At 46.1% G+C, this 22,500-nt stretch overlaps 1 protein-coding gene across 1 annotated transcript in view; it reads left to right on the forward strand.

Annotated features, from left to right (window-relative positions):
• Nucleotides 1–1,015: 1,015 nt before the first annotated feature.
• LOC143292055 (uncharacterized) overlaps nucleotides 1,016–22,500 on the forward strand; it is a 90,113-nt gene continuing 68,628 nt past the window's right edge. Inside the window, exon 1 of the mRNA XM_076602230.1 lies at nucleotides 1,016–1,649. Within this exon, the coding sequence (XP_076458345.1) occupies nucleotides 1,580–1,649 (70 nt within the window). The 5' untranslated portion in view covers nucleotides 1,016–1,579. The remainder of the gene's footprint in view (nucleotides 1,650–22,500) is intronic.

The following is a 22,500-nucleotide window of genomic DNA, read 5'->3' on the forward strand; positions in this document are numbered from 1 at the left end:
GGCTGTGTGAGCCAGTGCGTGGTGTCCGCGCGCGCGCGTATCTGAGTCTGTGTGTGCGTGTATGTTTGTGTGGCAAGTCCCCCAAAGTCCTACTACACCTGAAGGCAGGCGAGGCGTGGAGCGTTGCTGTGACAAGGAAGCGAGCGGCTGGTGGTTGGCCCAGTTCTGTCGTGTTGTCTCCGTCTCCGTGCACCCCGTGTTCCATTCCATCTCACTACTGTTCTTTCGGACCCTACACCCCCCTGTCACGGCCGGTGACCAGTGAATGGACCGTTCCACACGAGCGCTGCTGAAGCTTGACAACAAATCGTGTGTCCCGTTAGACCACAACTGGGACACAGCGTTGACAAGTTTTCAAGTTGTCGATGTGAGACGATGGATGCGCTTAATTGATTTTCGCAGCAGCCATGTCCATCACACGCCTCTTCTTGGGAGCAGTGCTGCTGCTGGGGATTTCAGTGTAAGATGTGCCCAAGACGGTGTCAGCGTCTTTTGATGTCAAAGGAAAGGAATACGTGTTTGGCTCTCCGTCTGTTGTGAAAGAGGTCTGAGGAGTTGTAGTTCGCCTGCCACTGTTATCCTGCCGCCCAGCCGTGTGTGTTGTGTTGATGACAGAGTGGGGTTTGTGTGTGTCTTGTTGTTGTTTGTTCCTAGGTTTCTGTGTCCGCAAACCGCGCGATCATTATGTATTGACCGTGTAAAACGAACCAGTTTCGTGTCAGCCTGGGAGAATCGTGCTGCAGTTTTATCATAACATTGTGGATGTGTTGCTCCTGACATACGGTGACACCTGTGCAATACACACTGTCGCTGTATCTGAACCGCCCTTGCATCCGTCGGTTGATTGACGCGCTGTGTCTGTAATAAAACCAATATAGTAAAAAGGAAATGATAAGTGTGGGATAGTTAGAAAGAACTTGCTCATATCCGCCAGAATATTGACAAACACCATCTCATTTCTGAAAACAACAGCGGGAATAAGGAAGAATATGTAAGAATTATGATATCAGTTGAAATTGAGTGGATGTATCGTAAAAGACTTTAGCATTAGACTTTCTCGTTTAACTTTCCGACAAAAAGCGCATTGAGACACCGCTGTATGTAACTTCAATCACATTGATAACTTTGCGAGGTGGAAGTTAGTGTATGAAAAAACACACGTGTGTTATACACATACGCAACAGACACAGAAAAAGCAACCTCAGATAGAACGTTGTTTTCGAAAAAGTTTGACAAACACAGGTAAATAACTTTTTTTTTTTCCTTCGAAACTACCGCTCCTGTTCCTCTTGCGAAACGGGTAAAAGACCGGGACGTGTCCCAATAACTGTTTCGTTTTCTTGCACAGATTTGTCCGAACACAGTGACGCCACCTCGAGTTACTGATACTGATACTTTCTTGCTTGGCGTGTAGCTGGGTGGCCATCTAACAACAAGGCAACAACAACAACACTAACGACAGCAAATGACTGTATAGAAAGCCCAGCCAGAGAGTAAGCTGCAAGGCTGGAGCCCGTGACGTGAGCAAAGGACAGCAAGGGACTGGACAAGACAGGGTAAACAGGACTAAGGACTGACCATGGCTCTCAGTCTCGACCATCACGGTACCCACGACTCCCAGAACTGGACGGCACAGTGGAACTTCACAGGTAAAGCCCAGCTAGAAAGGAAATGCTAAGTGTGTGATAGCTGGAAAGGTCCTGTTATGTTCTGTTGTGTTGTATAGTATCGTCTTGTATTGTATGTAATATATTGTATTGTAATGTATTCTACTGCATTGTATCGTATTGCATTGCATTGTATTGTATTGCATTGTATTGCATTGTATTGTGATGTATTGTTTTGTTTTGCGTTGCATTGTAATCATTGAAATTGCATTGCTTTGTAATGTATTTGTATTGTGTTGTATTGCATTGCATTATATTTTTGCATTGCATTGCTTTGCATAGCATTGTATCGTATCGTATTGATTGCAGTGTATTGTAATGTGTTGTGTTGCATTGCATTCCGTTGTGTTGTGTTGTGTTGTATCGTAGTTGGTGAACCTTGTTCCTGTATATTATATTTTCATGTGTGATTGGGCACTTTGTGTGTGTGTGTGTGTGTGTGTCTGTGTGTGTGTGTCTGTGTCTGTGTGTCTGTGTGTGTGTGTTTGGTATTGAGTTGTTTACATATCATTAGGTTGCCTTTTGTTTGTTTGTGTGTGTGTGTGTGTGTGTGTGTGTGTGTGTGTGTGTGTGTCTGTGTGTGTCTGTGTCTGTGTGTGATATGGTGTAATATCTATAAGTTGTGTTTTGTTGTCGTCGTTGTTGATGATAATGATGGAGGTATAGTATAGTTTTTGTTGTTGGGTTGTTGGTTTTTTTTGTTTTAGTTTTTTGTTGTTGTTGTTGTTGTTGTTTTTTGTCTGTGGTATTGTTGTTTTTTTGTAGTAGTGTTTTCTGTGATATGTGATATTTTGAGCAGTGTTTCTGTGTTATCATATTGTCGACAGTTTGTGGTTCTGTGTTGACAATATTGTTTGTAGTTGTGTGTTTTGTGCCATGCTGTGTTGTTGTCAGTTGTGTGTGTTTTTTGTGTTGTTGGGTTTTTTTTGTCAGTCATGGTGTTGGTTTTAGTGTGTGTGTGTGTGTGTGTGTGTGTGTGTGTGTGTGTGTGTGTGTGTGTGTGTGTGTGTGTGTGTCAGTGTGCTGTTTTTAGTTGTGTTTTTTGTCCTGGTGTATTTGTTTTTAGTTGTGTGGGACTTTTTTTTTCTGTCATAACGTCGTCTTTAAGTCTTATTTTATGAAACGTTGTTGTGTTTTTAGTTTTTAGCTGCTGTGTTTTTATGTCGTGCTGTTTCCATTCCTTTTTTTTTTTTTTTTTTTTTTTTTTTTTTTTTTTTTTTTTTTTTTAGTTGAGTGTCCTTTCTCGTTTTTCCTTATTTCAGTGCAAGATAAGTTGTGACTGTATACATGTGTAAGAAATGCAAGACACTATACGTGGGTGTGTTCCTCTCTCTCTCTCTCTCTCTCTCTCTCTCTCTCTCTCCCTCTCTTCCTGTGCGTCTCTCATTGCGTATGTGAGTTAATAATATAAATTCTCTTTCTCTTTCTCTGACCAGCGCGCTTGGCTGTCTGTCTGTCTGTCTGTCTGTCTGACTGTCTGTAAGTCTATTTTTTTCTTTCTCTCTTCACCACCACCCTCCATTCTCTCTCTCCTTCTTCTCTCCCTCTCTCTGTCCTCCTCTTCCTCCTCTTCCCCCCCCCCCCTCACCACCACCACCTCTCTCTCTCTCTCTCTCTCTCTGTGTCTGTCTTCTGTCTGTCTGTCTGTCTGTCTGTCTGTCTGTCTGTCTCTCTCTCTCTCTCTCTCTCTCTCTCGGTCTCTTTCCCTCTGTGTGTCTCATTGCCTATGTGAGTTAATCTTTCTCTTTCTCTTACCAGCGTGCTTGTCTGTCTGTCTGTCTGTCTGTCTGTCAGTAAGTCTATTTTTTTCTTTCTCTCTTCACCACCACCCTCCATTCTCTCTCCTTCTTCTCTCCCTCTCTCTATCCTCCTCTTCCTCCTCTTCCCCTCTCTCTGTCTCTCTGTCTGTCTGTCTCTCTGTCTCTGTCTCTGTCTCTCTCTCTCTCTCTCTCTCTCTCTCTCTCTCTCTCTCTCTCTCTCTCTCTCCTCTCTCTCTCTCTCCCTCTCCCTTTCCCTCTCCCCTTCTCTCTCTCTCCATCTCTCTCTATCTCTCCCTCTCCCTCTCTCTCTCCTCTCTGTCTCTCTGTCTGTCTGTCTATCTGTCTCTCTGTCTCTGTCTCTGTCTCTGTCTCTCTCTCTCTCTCTTGGTTCAGAACTACCACTGTCGCGTATACAGCTCTCTTTTTTTGTCAATACTTCATGGTGGTAAGCCCGCAGTGCGTAAGACATAGTGTAAATATCCATTGCTGACGTACTTATGTATATATATACTTATATAGCGGACAGCGCAGTTTACTTCCTACAGGTTGTAAATGGCGTGTGGGTGGTTGGTTGGTTGTGTGGGTGGGGTGGGTGGGTGGGTGTGCAAGGAGAAGAAGACAATGGATTCTTTTCTCTTTTTTTACCATTTTTTCTTCATTATATATGGTGTATTTTTCTTATTTGCTATATTTTATAACACGTAGAGAATTGACGTAAATGCATGTGAAGGGAAAAATGACTAACCGGACGAAACACGAAGAACGGAATATATATCAAAGATGAAAACAACGCAACATAATGACATATGTATAGCATACTTAGCAAAACAACTGTCAATAAGTGCATAAGTCATTTGAATATATGTCATCAAATATAAGAAATAAAAGATATATATATATATATATATATATATATATATATGTATCTATCCATTCCACCCAAAATGTATCATTTGCGCACATCTTAACCTACACACTTTCTTCAGCATCTTCCCAAGTTAGCTTGTTTTTCAGTTTTACGCATGAGGAAACAGAGTGTACTCCTTCCACTACATACAACAGAAAACCACACACACAAAAAAAGATCAAAAAGAGCAAGAGAGAAAATAAAAAGAGGGTGGAGAGAGAAATCATCTTGTCAGCAACTGTTTTGTTGTTGTTGTTTTGTTGTTGTTGTTGTTTTAAGTTTGTGGTCTAGAACGGGTGTGAAATCTTGTCTATTAATTGTGACTAGTAGCGGAAAAAAATTGATTTAAACTATGGCGGCTGACATGGTTTTGTTAAACCAAAGGCCATTGGTATCATGCATACATACATACATACATACATACATATATATATATATATATATATATATATATATATATATATATAAGGCACCGAACTACCAATGTTTGGAATTGATATATGTATTTAGTTGATTTAACTCTCTCCATACGAACGGCGAAAGAGACGACGTTAACAGCGTTTCACCCCAATTACCATCATCAAAATATTGCAAGCGGAAGGCTCTTATACTGAAGAGGTGAATGTTGACAGAGACTACCACAATTCTGACGACGGAAGCTAAAGGTTGGGTCATTCAGACACCCACTGGACATCCGAGGGATCTGTGTAGAGGAGAAGAGAGGACTGGCCGTACTGAGTGAGTTAAACCAACTTACTGCCAGAGAGAGACTGTAATACATAAGTCTAAGAGCAACAAGAGCGAAAAGGACATTTATAAAGCAATGGTTTTGATGTATACCCCTATGCCCTGCGAAGAGGACATTACTGTTTTTGGTAACAAGTGAGATGGCACAGTTATTGGGGCGAAACACACACACACACACACACACACACACACACACACACACACACACACACACACACACAAAACATGCCGGCACATTGACACATTCATATATATATATATATATATATATATAGCGACAATTTTATGCACATGAATCGACTGCCTTGTAGACAGACACACAGACATACACACACACACACACACACACACACACACACACACACACACACACACACACACACACACACACACAAACTAATCAAAAATTGAAATGTGCACACCAAAAAAAAAAAAAAAAAAAGAACAAGAAGAAGCATTGACTTGAGAACAAAGAAATGAAAGAGATCGAAAAAAAAAAAGAATTTAATTGAAACAGATATGCATTTTTTTAAAGCAGGATTTTATTGGATATAGTGCTCCATTGCATGGTTATTTGTTGTTGCAGTTTGGGTGGGGCTTTTTTCATACGCTGGGGTATCAAAAACCCCATGGAATCTGCATTGATAGGGTTTTGTTTTTTGTTGTTGTTGTTTTTTTAATATTGATGTTTGCGTAAAAACTGGGGTAGCCATCTCCACTAACACCACCTCCACACTTTGTTTATCACCGGAAGTGGGGTTGGTGAATTATTAATTATTGCCCGGAGACGAACGTTTTCATAGCCTAGGCATTGAATTGAAAAAACAAAATGTGCTTTTTTCGTTTGGACAACCACAAGAACAGGCAGAATAGCTCAGCAAGTGTCTTCTGTTCAAATCAGAATTTGAAATGTCCGTTCGACGGGCGCAATAGCCGAATGGTTAAAGCGTTAGACTTTCAATCTGAGGGTCCCGGGTTCGAATCACGGTGACGGCGCCTGGTGGGTAAAGGGTGGAGATTTTTACGATCTCCCAGGTCAACATATGTGCAGACCTGCTAATGCCTGAACCCCCTTCGTGTGTATATGCAAGCAGAAGATCAAATACGCACGTTAAAGATCCTGTAATCCATGTCAGCGTTCGGTGGGTTATGGAAACAAGAACATACCCAGCATGCACACCCCCGAAAACGGAGTATGGCTGCCTACATGGCGGGGTAAAAACGGTCATACACGTAAAAGCCCACTCGTGTGCATACGAGTGAACGCAGAAGAAGAAGAAGAAGGAATGTCCGTTCGGAGTCGGAGTCAGCAGTGAATTGTGTGATAGTTTTCTTTTAGAAATAAGGGGGTAGGGTGAGGGGTGGGAGGGGAACCACTTTATCCGAAATGGAAAGATAACATTAGCTGAATAATTAATGTACATAACTCCTACACTAGAAGATAACATTAGCTGAATAATTAATGTACATAACTCCTACACTAGAAGATAACATTAGCTGAATAATTAATATACATAACTCCTACACTAGAAGACAACATTAGCTGAATAATTAATGTACATAACTCCTACACTAGAAGATAACATTAGCTGAATAATTAATGTACATAACTCCTACACTAGAAGATAACATTAGCTGAATAATTAATGTACATAACTCCTACACTAGAAGATAACATTAGCTGAATAATTAATGTACATAACTCCTACACTAGAAGATAACATTAGCTGAATAATTAATGTACATAACTCCTACACTAGTTGAATGTTTAATGTACGTAGTTTGCTGTGTAGGCGTAGGTTTTTTGCAAACTTGTGCGTGTGGTATGCTTCCATGAGCATGCGTGTGTTTGATAGTGCGCTCAAGTTAGTGCTTTTCGATTTTCTACTTTTTATTTTTACACGGTTGTACTTATTCAGATATACCACAACCCCACTCACCCTTTGAACGTGATAATTGTGTTTTTATTGTTGTTTTTTGTTGTTGCTGTTGTTTTGTACGTTTGTTTGTTTTTGTTTGTTTGTTTTTTGTTGTTGTTGTTGGTTGGGTTTTTTGTTGTTTTTTTCTGTGTGTTTTGAATTAGGGCAAACCATGTTGGTGAGTAACACACTCAAACCTAAGGCAGTGATGACATTTCTTTTAAAAAAAAATCAATAAAAGGGGGGAAAATGACCACGATCTCCTTATTTCACACCGTACCTTCACCCTCCCTGTCCTCACCCTGTCCTCACCCCTCCCTATCCTCACCCCTCCCTGTCCTCACCCCTATCCTCACCCCTCCCTGTCCTCACCCCTCCCTGTCCTCACCCCTCCCTATCCTCACCCCTCCCTGTCCTCACCCCTCCCTCACCCCTCCCTGTCCTCACCCCTCCCTGTCCTCACCCCTCCCTGTCCTCACCCCTCCCTGTCCTCACCCCTCCCTATCCTCACCCCTCCCTATCCTCACCCCTGTCCTCACCCCTCCCTATCCTCACCCCTCCCTATCCTCACCCCTCCCTGTCCTCACCCCTCACCCCTCAATATCCTCACCCCTCCCTGTCCTCACCCCTCCCTGTCCTCACCCCTCCCTGTCCTCACCCCTCACCCCTCCCTGTCCTCACCCCTCCCTATCCTCACCCCTCCCTGTCCTCACCCCTCACCCCTCCCTGTCCTCACCCCTCCCTGTCCTCACCCCTCCCTGTCCTCACCCCTCACCCCTCCCTATCCTCACCCCTATCCTCACCCATATCCTCACCCCTCCCTGTCCTCACCCCTCCCTGTCCTCACCCCTCACCCCTCCCTATCCTCACCCCTATCCTCACCCATATCCTCACCCCTCCCTGTCCTCACGCCTCCCTGTCCTCACCCCTCCCTATCCTCACCCCTATCCTCACCCCTCCCTGTCCTCACCCCTCCCTATCCTCACCCCTCACCCCTCCCTGTCCTCACCCCTCCCTGTCCTCACCCCTCCCTCACCCCTCCCTATCCTCACCCCTCCCTGTCCTCACCCCTCACCCCTCCCTGTCCTCACCCCTCCCTGTCCTCACCCTTCCCTATCCTCACCCCTATCCTCACCCCTCCCTGTCCTCACCCCTCCCTATCCTCACCCCTCACCCCTCCCTGTCCTCACCCCTCCCTGTCCTCACCCCTCCCTCACCCCTCCCTGCCCTCACCCCTCCCTGTCCTCACCCCTCCCTGTCCTCACCCCTCCCTGTCCTCACCCCTCCCTGTCCTCACCCCTCCCTATCCTCACCCCTCCCTGTCCTCACCCCTCCCTGTCCTCACCCCTCCCTATCCTCACCCCTCCCTGTCCTCACCCCTCCCTGTCCTCACCCTCCTCCCCTCCATGTCCTCACCCCTCCTGTCCTCACCCCTCCCTCTCCTCACCCCTCCCTGTCCTCACACCTCCCTATCCTCACCCCTCCCTGTCCTCACCCCTTCCTGTCCTCACCCCTCCCTGTCCTCACACCTCCCTATCCTCACCCCTCCCTGTCCTCACCCCTCCCTATCCTCACCCCTCCCTGTCCTCACCCCTCCACTTTTTGTCTTTTCCCTGTATTCCTTTTGATACTTATTTCACTTTAAGTTTAATAAAAGCATCCCCTTTTATTTTCTCTCATTGTCAGTTCTATCAGTAACGAAACAAATTCCATACCTCTGAGAAGAAAAAGTACAAACTGTCCCCGGGTTTACAAACACGCGGTCAAAGCGCGCATTTAAAAACATGACGCTGTGAAATGATGAAAAAAAAAGGGGGGGGGGTGGGGGGGGGGGGGGGGGTTAGTTGGGGTTGAGAGATGGTTCTTGTAATTCTTTCTCTGTTATTCTCTGGGTAGAAACCAGTCCACCAGCAATTTCGCTTGTAAAAAAAAAAATAATAATAATAATAAAAAAACTCATTGTAGAACGCTCAGCCCATGTAGAAAATTGCCGCTCGAGACGTGGCTGAAGAAGGGACCTGTGCCCTTGCCAGCCGCTCACCACAGGGAGAATCCAAAGAGCGGTGTGAGGGCGATTTGCTTTCGCTTGGCTAACTAGAACGAGGTCAAACGAGTGTTCTCGGCTTGAAAAGCCTTCTGCTTTTGAAACGTCTGAAAAAGACCTTCCAACAAAAACGCTTGGTGGTGAAAAGTACTCTGCTTCAGAAAAGTATAAATAAAAAAAAAAATCATATGAAAAGAAAAAAGAAAGAAAGAGAGAGAGAGACTCGAAATAAATGGTTTCACAAAAGATCTTAACGCTTCAACAGTCAGAAAGATTCTAAACGAAAACGTTTAATGTTTGACAAGATATATACTGCACTTCAATAAACACAGCTGGGTATCCAGAGTTGTAAAAGATCAAAACTAACCATTGGATGAAAATCACAGCACTTGAGCAAACTGTAAATGCTTCAAAAAAATATTTTGTTGATGAATTGCTCAATTCTCGACTCTGTATGGAAATGCTCAGACTGTATGTTTTGAAAACTGCAAATCAGATGACTGATAACAGTCACTGTCAAACTTCCAGATAGGTTTCGGACAAAGTACCGACGCTGGATAAGCTGTTTGACTTCAGTCGCCAGGAAAATAGTATGATGGAAATATACTGTGTGTCAATACTTTTGTCAAAGTAAAAGCAATTCCTAGACTCAGGCCACACAGATGGTCGGCATTGACAGTTACATAGATCTGACAGTCACATTGCTCTCTCTCTCTCTCTCTCTCTCTCTCTCTCTCTCTCTCTCTCTCTCTCTCTCTCTCTCTTATTTTACACACACACACACACACACACACAATATATATATATATATATATGAATACATGTATGTATGTATGTATGTATGTATAAGGAAGAAAGGGCCAACGTCCAGTAAATTGTTCCCAATATTTCGGCCTCTTGCCTTCCTCAGGTGACTTTAATGCCAAATCGCGGGGTACAGGGGGTACAAATACCGGTCAACATATATATATATATATATATATATATATATATATATATATATATGTGTGTGTGTGTGTGTGTGTGTGTGTGTGTGTGTGTGTGTGTTGCAAAATTGTATATGGAATCAACATCAACGTTTCACCATAGAACCGCTTCCATTCCTCCTCCATTCCTGCGCACTTTCTCAACCCTTAGTAACAGCTGGGGATTGACGACGAAGATCTCCCACTGGGTCGCCAGAACGCAAAGCTACCTAGGGTCAGCTGGGAACACAATAACATTGTTCACGCTTTCGGACACGAGGGGAGGGATCGGACCTTGTTGGCAAGGAGGGGGGGCATTGTGAAGGGCCTGAAAGCCGGACAACAGTGAACCGGGGAGGGGTGTGAACGAGCTGTTTGACGAGGGCAGTGGAGAGGGGCCTTGGACAAAAAAGACTACTGGGTGTCGGCCAGGGACCACCGGCATGTCCTCACCTGTTTTCCTCTGGTTTTTTCTGGAAGGGGGGAAGGCAGGACAGTGTGTGTGTGTGTGTGTGTGTGTGTGTGTGTGTGTGTCTGTGTCTGTGTCTGTGTGTGTGTCTGTGTGTGTGTCTGTGTCTGTGTGTCTGTGTGTGTCTGTGTGGAATGAAACCGGACCGGGACAAAGTGGGGGAAAATCGCCCCATTCTTACGAATTATTATTGGCACGTATGGTTCGGACTATTATGATTTTAAGCAATACCTGCCTGTAGGCTATGTTAACCTTGTGATGTAAGATGAATGCGCGTTCATTCTTTTCATTTAAGGACATACTTTTACACACACACACACACACACACACACACATATATATATATATATATATATAATATTTATATACATATATAGATATATCTTGCTGTTGTTTACATATAATTTGTTTTATCTCGACTTTTTTCAGGTTTAAGTTTCTGATGTCAGATATTGATATATATACAGACGGTATGGCCATTGTCAGGGTTTTAACTGAACAGCCATCCTCGTTAGATTCCAAGTTCAGCTTTGGTAAGGCAAATGAATAATATGTTCACACGTATGTTTAGAATAACATGTCAGCTGAATATGGATCGGGTTGAAAACAGCTGCGTCTTTAGCTTTCGTCTGTCAGGAATTCCGAGCTTTGAATAAAGGTGAAGATGAAGTATTTCAATATTTACAGTCGTCAAACTCATTTGATATTATTGACAATGTAGAAAGAGAAATCACCACAGACAAAACACAGCTACTGCATTCATAAAATTCATCTCTGTGTGTTTCTTGTGGTATACCGACGGCACATATACTTTATTCGGAGAACGATACATGAAATTCATCATCTTTATTTGCGGTTGGAACTAAAGCACGACATTGTATTAAAACCTTTCCTGATAAAATGATACCAAACACACATGTAGCAAGAATTAAACGCTATGTAATAATGAAGTTCGTAAGTGGATAGAATACTCCACCCTAAGACAGTCTTTGTGTTTGGCATCGCTGTGAACTAATTTAAATAGTTGTTTTTTTTTAGTGTTTGATTGTGTAGTTTTGTTCTTCTTGTTGTTGTTTTCGTTTGTATTTGCTGTCAGTGACAGCAGTATATCATTATTTATCACTATAATGAAAAATGACAAGGGCTAAAACTTTTGCTTTCAAAAAAGTCTCGCAGTATGGCTTGTCCCGCCCCCCACATGCCCCCCCACCGCCCCCCCCCCAGCCCCCCCCCCCCCACACACACCCACACACCACACCCTGTTTTGGAATTCAGCCATGAAAATTATTTTGATGACCCCTTTGCGGTGGGCTGGAGCTAAAAGCAACATGATTCGATCCTGTCTGGAAGCGCAGGCGTTCTTCGCCCAGTGATATCATCAAGGAACGAACGGTGCCAGTCACCGCTCTCCCCTGGACCCGATCTATCGGAGACACCATCAGTTGACTGGGCAGGCGTTCAGAGAGCGCGGGTACTAACACGTACAGAGAAAGGGGGAGAGAGAGAGAGAGAGAGAGAGAGAGCATGAAATGTGTGTGTGTTTGTGTGTGTGTGTGTGTATGTGTGTGTGTTTGTATGTGTGTGTGTTTGTATGTGTGTGTGTGTGTGTGTGCGTGTGTGTGTGTATGCGTGTGTGTGTGTGTGTGTGTGTGTGTTTGTATGTGTGTGCTTGTGTGTGTGTATGCGTGTGTGTATGCGTGTGTGTGTTTGTATGTGTGTGTGTGTGTGCGTGTTTGTATGTGTGTCTGTGACTGTATGTGTGTGTGTATGCGTGTGTGTATGTGTGTGTGTGTGTGTGTTTGTTTGTGTATATATATATATATATATATATCTGTGTGTGTGTGTGTGTGTGTGTGTGCGCGTGTGTTTGTGTGTGTGTGCGTGTGTGTGTGTGTTGTATGACAGTCACAGTCATGTCCGATTTCGATCAGAACAGACGAGAAGGCAACTGCTGTCCATTCTATGTGGACGAGAAGTCTGTTATTGTTGGGAGCGTCTTGCCAGAATGAATTCCCTCTCTTTCTCGGCTAATTGAGCTGTGAGATAGTTGGCGTTGGGATGGTCCCCAAAGGTTAACTAGCCCCCAAGGCTGCAGCACTGAGAGCCAGTGCAATATTTTTTTTTAAACACTTCTAGACTCATGTTCCCTGTGATAATGTTTGGGTAATGACGCAGCTGACATGTTCAAGCAAGCTGTACAGATATGTTTTGTTTGTTTGTTGTTGGGGTTTTTTTTTTGCCTCCTTTGCCTCCTTCGGATTCTTAAGCATAGGATACAAAGATGATATGAGATATTCATTCATCAGTTATCACCCTATTTCTTTGTTCACTGTATATCTCGTTGTCGTCTTTTTCTTCCTGATCATTACAATACCTTCATGGTCAGGTTCAGGAAGTTACTGGATTGTGATCTTTTTTTTTTCTCACGCCGAGATTGAGAACACCACTGAAGTGTGATTGGTGTGTGTGGATTATTCGTCGTGGAGAATAGTTAGATCCTTAAGACAAACGCTTCCACCACACCACTCTTTGCACCATACTGGATTCCCTTATAACGACCAAGCAGACAGGGCAGCAAAAAGGGGGAGCAAAGAATCATACAGATAATATAAAAGTATATTGCCCATTGTCATACAAGGAAATAAGCAATATACTAGAAAGAGACTTTTATAGGTGCTTGAATTCGAGTCTAAAACCTCGTCAGTTGACTCTCTCAGACTTTGGCCCGATTCGCTGACCAATTCTGAGTTTAGCTCTCAGGCTATTATCAAATTCATCACGGACCAAGTATTGTTCTGTCAAGTGCATATGCTTTAGTAACCTGTCAGTTAAGCATATAAGTTTGGATTGTAGCTTGATGCAGCCTTTTGTACACGAAAGTATCTTCAAAAGTGACTGAGAACGTTGATGTTTTTGACTTTTTGCTTTCATTATCAGTTGTCAGTTTAACGACTCTTTTTTACGAAGTCCTTTAAGTAATTTCCTGTAATTGTATATAGATTTGTTTTTCAAATTTCACCCTCATTTCAGCCTCATTTGCCCAGTTTCCCCCAACCCTCCATTTATTCACATCTCCCACCCCTTCTAACCGATAATACTCAAATGTATTCATAAATTCTTCAACAAAATGTCACCGATATGTGTGCCGGGACATTAAACAAAAGTCCTCCTCCTCTTTACGGAGACAGATCACAGCTATGAATAACGTGACCGTAAGGGCAGATTGCCAACATGTTAAACTCACCACTTCAAGGTTTTTTGCTATTGCCAGTATATATATATATATATATATATATATATATATATATATATATATATATATATATATATATATATATATATATATATATATGAATGAGGACTTCGCAGAGGATGAAAGTGCAGTTACATTGGACATAACTGGCGCTCTCTATCTCAAAGAGAAAACAAATCGTCCCGCGTTGCTGTTATGAAAGGGTTATGTGGGCCTATTCCTCCAATTTTCCTCTTTCCCACCTCTCCTATCTGCGTTTAAATAAATATTGTAAGCAACCTCCTTTTTTGCGCGCCTGTGTCCCACAGCATGTGTTTGTCCGCCGTGGACGATTTGCTTTTACCATTGTTATAAATTTGTTAATACATTTTTGTGGTGTCAACTTTTTATGACAGGAAAGTTGTGTACTTGCACTTATGTCCACCGATTGTATGTTGTGTATTTGTATCTGCCTTGGTATGTTTGCCACATTTTTCTCTGTCTGTCTGTCTGTCTGTCTGGTTTAAATAATCTTTAATTATTCAACAATACACATGATTACAATGCAATGAATGAAAAAAGAGCATCAACAAGCTTAAAGCTTATACTGTGCTCACAACGTTGCACTTCAATTTTATCATGACGGCTGATGAACCATATTATCAATTGTATCAAATAACATTCACACACGATAAACAGTAAGTAATGAAATAATGAAATAAAACAAATGAACAAACAGTACATAACATAGTAAAATAATGCTAATATCAATACTAACATGAGATTAAACTTATTATCATCAGAGTAATCGGCCTGTCTGTCTGCCTCTCCCTCTCTTTCCTGTTGTGCAATGAAGTTTTACCTCTGGAGAGGGAGAGTGGGGATGTGTGTGTGTGTGTGTGTGTGTGCGCGCGCGCGTTTCATAATGGAAAAGGAATGACCAAACTTTCTTTTTCTAACATTCTGAGGAGAGACAGACTAGCAGAGAGAGAAAGAGAGTGATAGACAGAATGATACACACACACACACACACACACACACACAGAGAGAGAAAGATAACTCAAACCAGAAGAGAGAAGAACCATCTGTTTCACCATCTCACAGACAGCTCTAGATGCTTGACAGCAACAACAGCCGGGCTGCTGCTTGTGTTGGGACCAAACAGCTGAATAGGACCGGACCTGTTCTGACAGTGGCACGTGCAAATTTCTCATATTCTCTGTGTGTGTGTGTGTGTGTGTGTGTGTGTGTTGATTGACCATGGAGATAATCATTGTGGTGGGTGCTTGGGGGAAGGGGAAGGGGGGCGGGGAAGGGGGCGGGGGGGGGGGGGGGTAGCGGGACAGGGAGACGCGGTATTGTTTGTGGACTGACGTGACGGATCTAACGAGGATCGCAACCACATGTGTGTGTGTGTGTGTGTGTGTGTGTGGTGAGGGGCAAGGGGGTGGGTGGGGGAGGGGGTGATAGGGGGTGGGGGGGGGGTGAGGATGACGAGATGTCGGTCACTTACAGCTCAGCGCAACCTGTCTGAGGGAAGAGAAGAGAAGTTGGGAGTGTGTGTGTGGGGGGGGGGGGGGGGGTAAAGGGAGAGAACTGGGCTGTTCTGTCTTTTGCCTCACAGGTAAGAAGGGTTAGCGAAGTGGGAGAGGGTGAAGGTAAGGGAAGGGCGGAGGAAGGGGGTGGAGGGAGGGGTGTGTGGGGGGGGGGGGTCGGGAGGGATCACATCACACTCCTGTCTTGGATCAAGTTTCCGTCAGACCAGGTTATCGATGAGGTGTGCCTTTGTATGTTATATCTATCTCTGTCTATCTATCTATCTATCTGTCTATGTCTCTCTGTACCCCTCTCTCTGTGTTTGTATTTCTCTCTGTCTCTGTCTCTGTCTCTCTCACACACACACACACACACACACACACACACACACTCTACCTCTCTGTCACACACACACACGCGCGCGCACACACACACACACACACACATACACACACACACACACACACACACATACACACACACACACACGCACGCACATATCAGACACGAACAAACACAAACACACTCGCCATGTTGTCCCTAGCGTGCACACAAATACACAAGCCACACACATGCACTTGCGCCCCCCCCCCCCCTCTCTCTCTCTCTCTCGCACACACACACACACACACACACACACACACACACACACACACAGTCACACACACACACACACACACACACACACACAGGAGGTATGAGGATAGCGTGATGGTGTGAAGGCCCAGCAGGGGGTGGGTGGAGAGGGGAGGTAACTGGAGCCGTGCATGTAAAGGGAGATCATGGGGGACTGCGAACAAGGGGGTAGGATCAGCAGATATTGGGTGGGGGAGCGGGGGGAGCGGTGGGGGCTGGGGGAGGGGGAGTAATGGGACAGGGGCGTTATAAATGGGAGTGGGAGCATTGACAGGGTGAGTTAGTTTGTTGTTGTTCTTTTGTTTCTGTGGCCAGGAGTTGAGATTTAAAAAAAAAATAAAGAAAAAAAAGTCAAGGTCCCCCCCTCCCACCTCCCTACGTGGTTCAGGTTACCAATGACTGACGCCCACATGTGAATCCGCATGTGTTTCTGGGTCTCCCACATTTGTATTTGTATTTTGTATTTCTTTTTATCACATCAGATTTCTCTGTGTGAAACTCGGGCTGCTCTCCCCAGGGAGAGCGCGTCGCTACACTACAGCGCCACCCATTTTTTTGTATTTTTTTCCCTGCGTGTAGTTTTATTTGTTTTTTTCCTATCGAAGTGGATTTTTCTACAGAATTTTGCCAGGAACAACCCTTTTTGTTGCCGTGGGTTCTTTTACGTGCGCTAAATGCATGCTGCACACGGGACCTCGGTTTATCGTCTCATCCGAATGACTAGCGTCCAGACCACCACTCAAGGTCTAGTGGAGGGGGAGAAAATATCGGCGGCTGAACCCGTGATTCGAACCAGCGCACTCAGATTCTCTCGCTTCCAAGGCGGACGCGTTACCTCTAGGCCATCACTCAACTCCACATGGTGAATAATGGTAGTATGATCCACGAATAATGGTAGTGTGATCCACGAAACTGCACAGTTTGGCGTCGTGGTGTATGGGGTGAATGTAACAGGTTGACATGACGTCTGAACGCTGTGAACACACAGGTAATACACGATGTATGACTGTCCGACATTTCTTTGTTGTTGTTTCTTCCGAGACCAAGACGGATGCGTAAGTCTTACAGAGTGTATTTCTGTTATCTCTGTGTATGTTTGTTGTTATTGTTGCTGGGTTGGTTTGTTTGTTTGTTTGGGAGAGGGGTTGTTTTTTGTGTGATTTTTGTTTGTTTGCTGTTGTTGTTGTTTTGTTGTTGTTGTTGTTGTTTTCACGATTTAACTGTTCTGTCTTTGCACCAAAAGGAAATTATGTGCCATGCCAGTGCCCTGGGAATAAGAGGGATATATATATATATGTGTGTGTGTGTGTGTGTGTGTGTGTCTGAATACGTTTAGATCAAACAGTTCTTGTTCACTTTGAAATTCCAAGGTGTGACGGTTTTGGTGTAGTATATAATGTTGAGATATCAGAAAGATATCACTGAATAAACCAATGGCCTTTGGACTTGAAGACTAAACTTCAGTCCGTGCTTTAATGGTCTGGTTGACAGAGGTGCTGGAAGATGAGGGAGTAATGGATACAGAACTTTATAAGCTGTTTGCTGGGCTCGTCTTATCTGCATTCTTGCGTTCGTAATGTAATACTTTCGATACCATATTTTCGGATGCTTTTTTTCTTTCTTTTTTTTTCTTTTTTTTTTATTGCGGCCCCATCATCTGCAACATTTCAGTGGCATTACTCCCACTCAGCTCATTTAGATTCCCCCATACACGGCCACACCCGGGTTCGTCCGTCACAGTTCCAGCGTCGGCAGTCTGCAGGGAACCATCGATGTTAGGTCGCCAGGAGGCCACACACCAGAGGAGACCCTGCACTGCTGTTGAGTCACTTCGGTGGTGTTCAGTGGTGCCTGTTCTGATTCAACGTACTTAGGACACCAATTACTAAGCCCCCTACTAACGACAATAATTGCTTAGTCGCGGAGCCAGACTGAGTGAGCGTCCCTCCCAGAGTGGAGACCGCCACCACGTCCCTCCAACAACAGCCCCCCATGAATCTGCCGACACTGAAGACATTGACAGGACTCACCCCAAGCACAGAAGTGGAGGGGTATCGAAGCTGAGGTCACCATGAGAGCAGGGCATGAAAGGCCACAGACTTTTTTTTTTTCATCCCTGAATGTTGTGGCTCTCAGAATAAGAATACACGGGCCTGTGTTTGGGCAAATATGACCCTTGTTCCGAACTTCGAATGTCAGACGTATTTACATTGTGTTGTTCAGTGGTAAACTCAGTCAATGTCTTCAGTAATGGTAGATTCTTACGGTGTGTCTTGTGTGTGTGTGTGTGTGTGCGTGTGTGTGTGTGTGTGTGTGTGTGTGTGTGTGTGTGTGCGTGTGTGCGTGCGTTTTACAATGTTAGCATGGGTTGCGAACGTAAACAATGGTAAAATGAAATATACAGTGTCGCATTGGAGTGTGAATGTGAAAAGTGACATTGACAAAACCTCTTTTGAGGCTGTCGTTTCAAAGGCTTGTCTGAGGCATTAGTTACTCAGCTTGCTTTCACTTCAAAAAGTAATCCGACTTAATGGACAATAGTCATGCACTTGTTAGAGTTGGTCTGAATCCTTTCAGTGTTTGTCTTTTTTCAGTTTTATGCCACCCGTTTTTTGACGTTTAAGGCAATCTGTCAGTGTAGTCTCTCCACTAACACCCTGCCCCCCAACCACCAGCACCACCCTGCACCACCACCACCACCCTGCCCCCCCCCTCCCACCACCACCCTGTCCCCCAACCACCAGCACCACACTGCCCACCACCACCACCCTGCCCCCCCCCTCCCACCACCACCCTGTCCCCCAACCACCAGCACCACCCTGCACCACCACCACCACAACACTGCCCACCACCACCACCCTGCCCACCACCACCCTGCCCACCACCACCACCTCCACCACACTGCCCACCACCACGCCCACCACCACCACCCTGCCCACCACCACCACCACCACACTGCCCACCACCACCCTGCTCCACCACCACCACCACCACCCTGCCCACCACCACCACCACCACCCTGCCCACCACCACACTGCCTACCACCACCACCACCCTGCTCCACCACCACACTGCCCACCACCACCACCACCAAACTGCCCACCACCACCACCACCACCCTGCTCCACCACCACCACCACCCTGCCCACCACCCTGCTCCACCACCACCACCACACTGCCCACCACCACCTCCACCCTGCCCACCACCCTGCTCCACCACCACCACCACACTGCCCACCACCACCTCCACCCTGCCCACCACCCTGCTCCACCACCACCACCACACTGCCCACCATCACCACCATCACCCACCACACTGCCCACCATCACCACCACCATCACCACCAAACTACCCACCATCACCACCACACTGCCCACCATCACCACCACCACCACCACCACACTGCCCACCATCACCACCACACTGCCCACCATCACCACCACACTGCCCACCATCACCACCACACTGCCCACCATCACCACCACCATCACCACCACACTGCCCACCATCACCACCACACTGCCCACCATCACCACCACCATCACCACCATCACCACCACACTGCCCACCATCACCACCACCATCACCACCACACTGCCCACCATCACCACCATCACCACCACACTGCCCACCATCACCACCACCATCACCACCACACTGCCCACCATCACCACCATCACCACCACACTGCCCACCACCACCACCACCCTGCCCACTCCCCACCACCACCACCAACACCCTGCCCACCACCACAACCACCACCACCACCACCACCACCACCCTGCCCGAACCACCACCACCACACTGCCCACCACCACCACCACCACCACACTGCCCACCACCACCCTGTCCCCACCACCACCACCACCACCCTGCCCTATCACCACCCTGTCCCCACCACCACCACCACCTCGTTTTTGTGTTTTGGTTTATGTGTTGTTGTTGTTGTTGTTTCTGAAAACCTGTAGCGGCCCCTGGTCACCCCCACGCCGCCCGGTCTGGCCATAGACCATGGACACTAATATCTCAGTCTATAGATGCTCTGGCCAGCTATCGCCATCATCAAACTAACCGTCCACAAAACCTGTCTTTGGGGGGGTTGAGGTGTGTGAGTGTGTGTGTGTGTGGGGGGGGGGGGTGACCGGAAGTACCCCTGCGCACAACTCTCGCAGGCCTGATTAGGTTTCTTCTTGTGGCGGATCAGGAGAAAGATCAATAGACACTGGACAGGTCAGGCCACTTCTCCCCGCCCCCTTTCCCCCTCACACACACACACACACACACACACACACACACACACACACACACACCCCTCCCCCCCCCACCCCACCCCTTCCCTCCTCTACCTTTCCCTCCCCCTCCATAGTCTCCTTCACGCCAAGAATCGATCGACCGATCGTTAATCTTCACTACCTTGTGATCAGCCAGAGTCCCGACAATGGAGCGAGGGTACCAAAGAGTCTGTGGGGGTTGGGTTGGGTAGGGTGGGGTGGGGTGGGGTGGGGTGAGGTAGGGGTAGCTTGCCGTACAAAGCTCAGCTTTTGTCTGGCAGGCCGTAAGTTTGGTTTGGTCACAAGGACGTTCTACGGGAAGGAACTGTAAACGGCTCATAATGGAAAGAAGTGGACTTTGATATATGTGTTTGGTTGTTGTTTTGTGCGTGTGTGTGTGTGTGTGTGTGTGTCTGCGTGCGTGTGTGTGTGAGTGTGTGTGTGTGTTGCATAGGATGGTGTTTCAGCAGTATTCCAGGTCCCCAGTGGCCTACGTCAGATCTTCTTTATTGGCATGAAGTCAGCGCCGTCTTTAACTGTAGCTTGGCCGGACGTCTCAGAGTGTACCTAATTTATATACATGTCACATATATGTCTCTCACTCCCTCTGTCCCTCTCCCCTCTCTCTCTCTCTCTCTCTTTCTCTCACATACATACACACTCTCTCTCTCTCTTTCTCTATCTCTCTTTCTCTCTCACTCTCCTTTAAAAACAAATCTATATAGTCACAACATAAATTGGATACAACACGTGTGCGCAGATCTTGGTGTATAATACATGTGAATGTTCATGCGTCAGCGTGCGTCCACACACACACACACACACACACACACACACACACACACACACACACACACACACACACACACAAAAGAAGTACACCTTCAATAAACGACGTCCTTCAACTTTTACCTTCCCACCTCCACCCCCACCCCCACCCACACACACACACACGCACACCTCACACACACACATATCCACCCCCACCCCTCCCAATCCACTTCCCCACTGTCACTAAACTCGCTCCCACACCCACATCCACACGCACACCCACCCACCCACACAGGACCCTTCAAAGAGCCGTCATGTGCGCCCATTGTTTACCCCTTACCCCCCACCCCCCATCCAACCACCCCATCCCCCACCCCACCCCACCCCCAAACAACAGCAGCAGCGCGGGAGGCACATGACCGGATACAGCGTCATAAAAAGGAGTAGCGAAAGCTGCACGTGCAAAGGTGGCCCCGGTGGAAGCGCTTGGACAGAGGGGGGGGGGCGGGGGGGGGGGGGGCTGCTGGTGGGTGTGGCTTCAGGAAACAGGTCTGTTTTGTGGCAGAGCATTGGGAAGACAGACAGTCTCTGGGTTGGGGCGGGGGTGGGGGCGGGGAGCAGGGGGTGGTAGAGAAGCGTGTATGGGCATAGGCACGTGCTTCAACGGGTCGATAGCATGCATGGATGGCTAGCAGCCAAAGGGGGCCAAGGTCAGTGGAGGAAAAGAGAGAACGAACGAACGTACGAAGGAAGGAACGAACCTATCTTTTCTTCTTTTTTTTCTTTCAGGGAAAAAAGAAATGGGAATAAGCACAAATGAAATTAATAAACGATAAGCCCAGGAGATCAAATGATTAAATAAGTAGTAAAGAGTGACAACTCTCTCCATAAACAAGTTACACAACTTCAAGTTGTCTACCTTGTTGGTTTTTGTGTGTTTTTGTTGTTGTTTTGTTTTTTGGGTTTTTTGTTTGTTTGTTTGTTTGTTGTTGTTTTGGTTTTTTGTTTGTTTTTTGTTTTTTTTATTTTTTAAAGTTGCCACTCTTTTACTATTTGTGAATGAGTACAAATGGCTTGGTTTTTTCATCCTGCCCTCATGAAAAGGGAAAGCATCACAAATACTCAATACAAAAGAGAGGGAGAGAGAGAGAGAGAGAGAGAGATGAGGGGAGGGAGGGAAGAGAGAGAGAGAGAGATGAGGGGAGGGAGGAGAGAGAGAGAGAGGGAGGGAGAGAGAGAGAGGAGGGGAGGGAGGAACAGAGAGAGAGAGAGATGAGGGGAGGGGAGAGGGAAAGAGAGAGAGAGAGAGAGATGAGGGGAGGGAGGGAAAGAGAGAGAGAGATGAGGGGAGGGACAGAGAGAGAGATGAGGGAGGAAGAGAGAGAGAGAGATGAGGGGAGGGAGGGAAAGAGAGAGAGAGAGATGAGGGGAGGGAGGGAGGGAAAGAGAGAGAGAGAGAGATGAGGGGAGGGAGGGAGGGACAGAGAGAGAGAGATGAGGGGAGGGGAGGGAGGGAAAGAGAGAGAGAGATGAAGGGAAGGAGGGAGGGAAAGAGAGAGAGAGAGATGAGGGGAG

Source organism: Babylonia areolata, chromosome 18, assembly GCF_041734735.1.
Source record: "Babylonia areolata isolate BAREFJ2019XMU chromosome 18, ASM4173473v1, whole genome shotgun sequence".
Classification (NCBI taxonomy): Eukaryota; Metazoa; Mollusca; class Gastropoda; order Neogastropoda; family Buccinidae; genus Babylonia; species Babylonia areolata.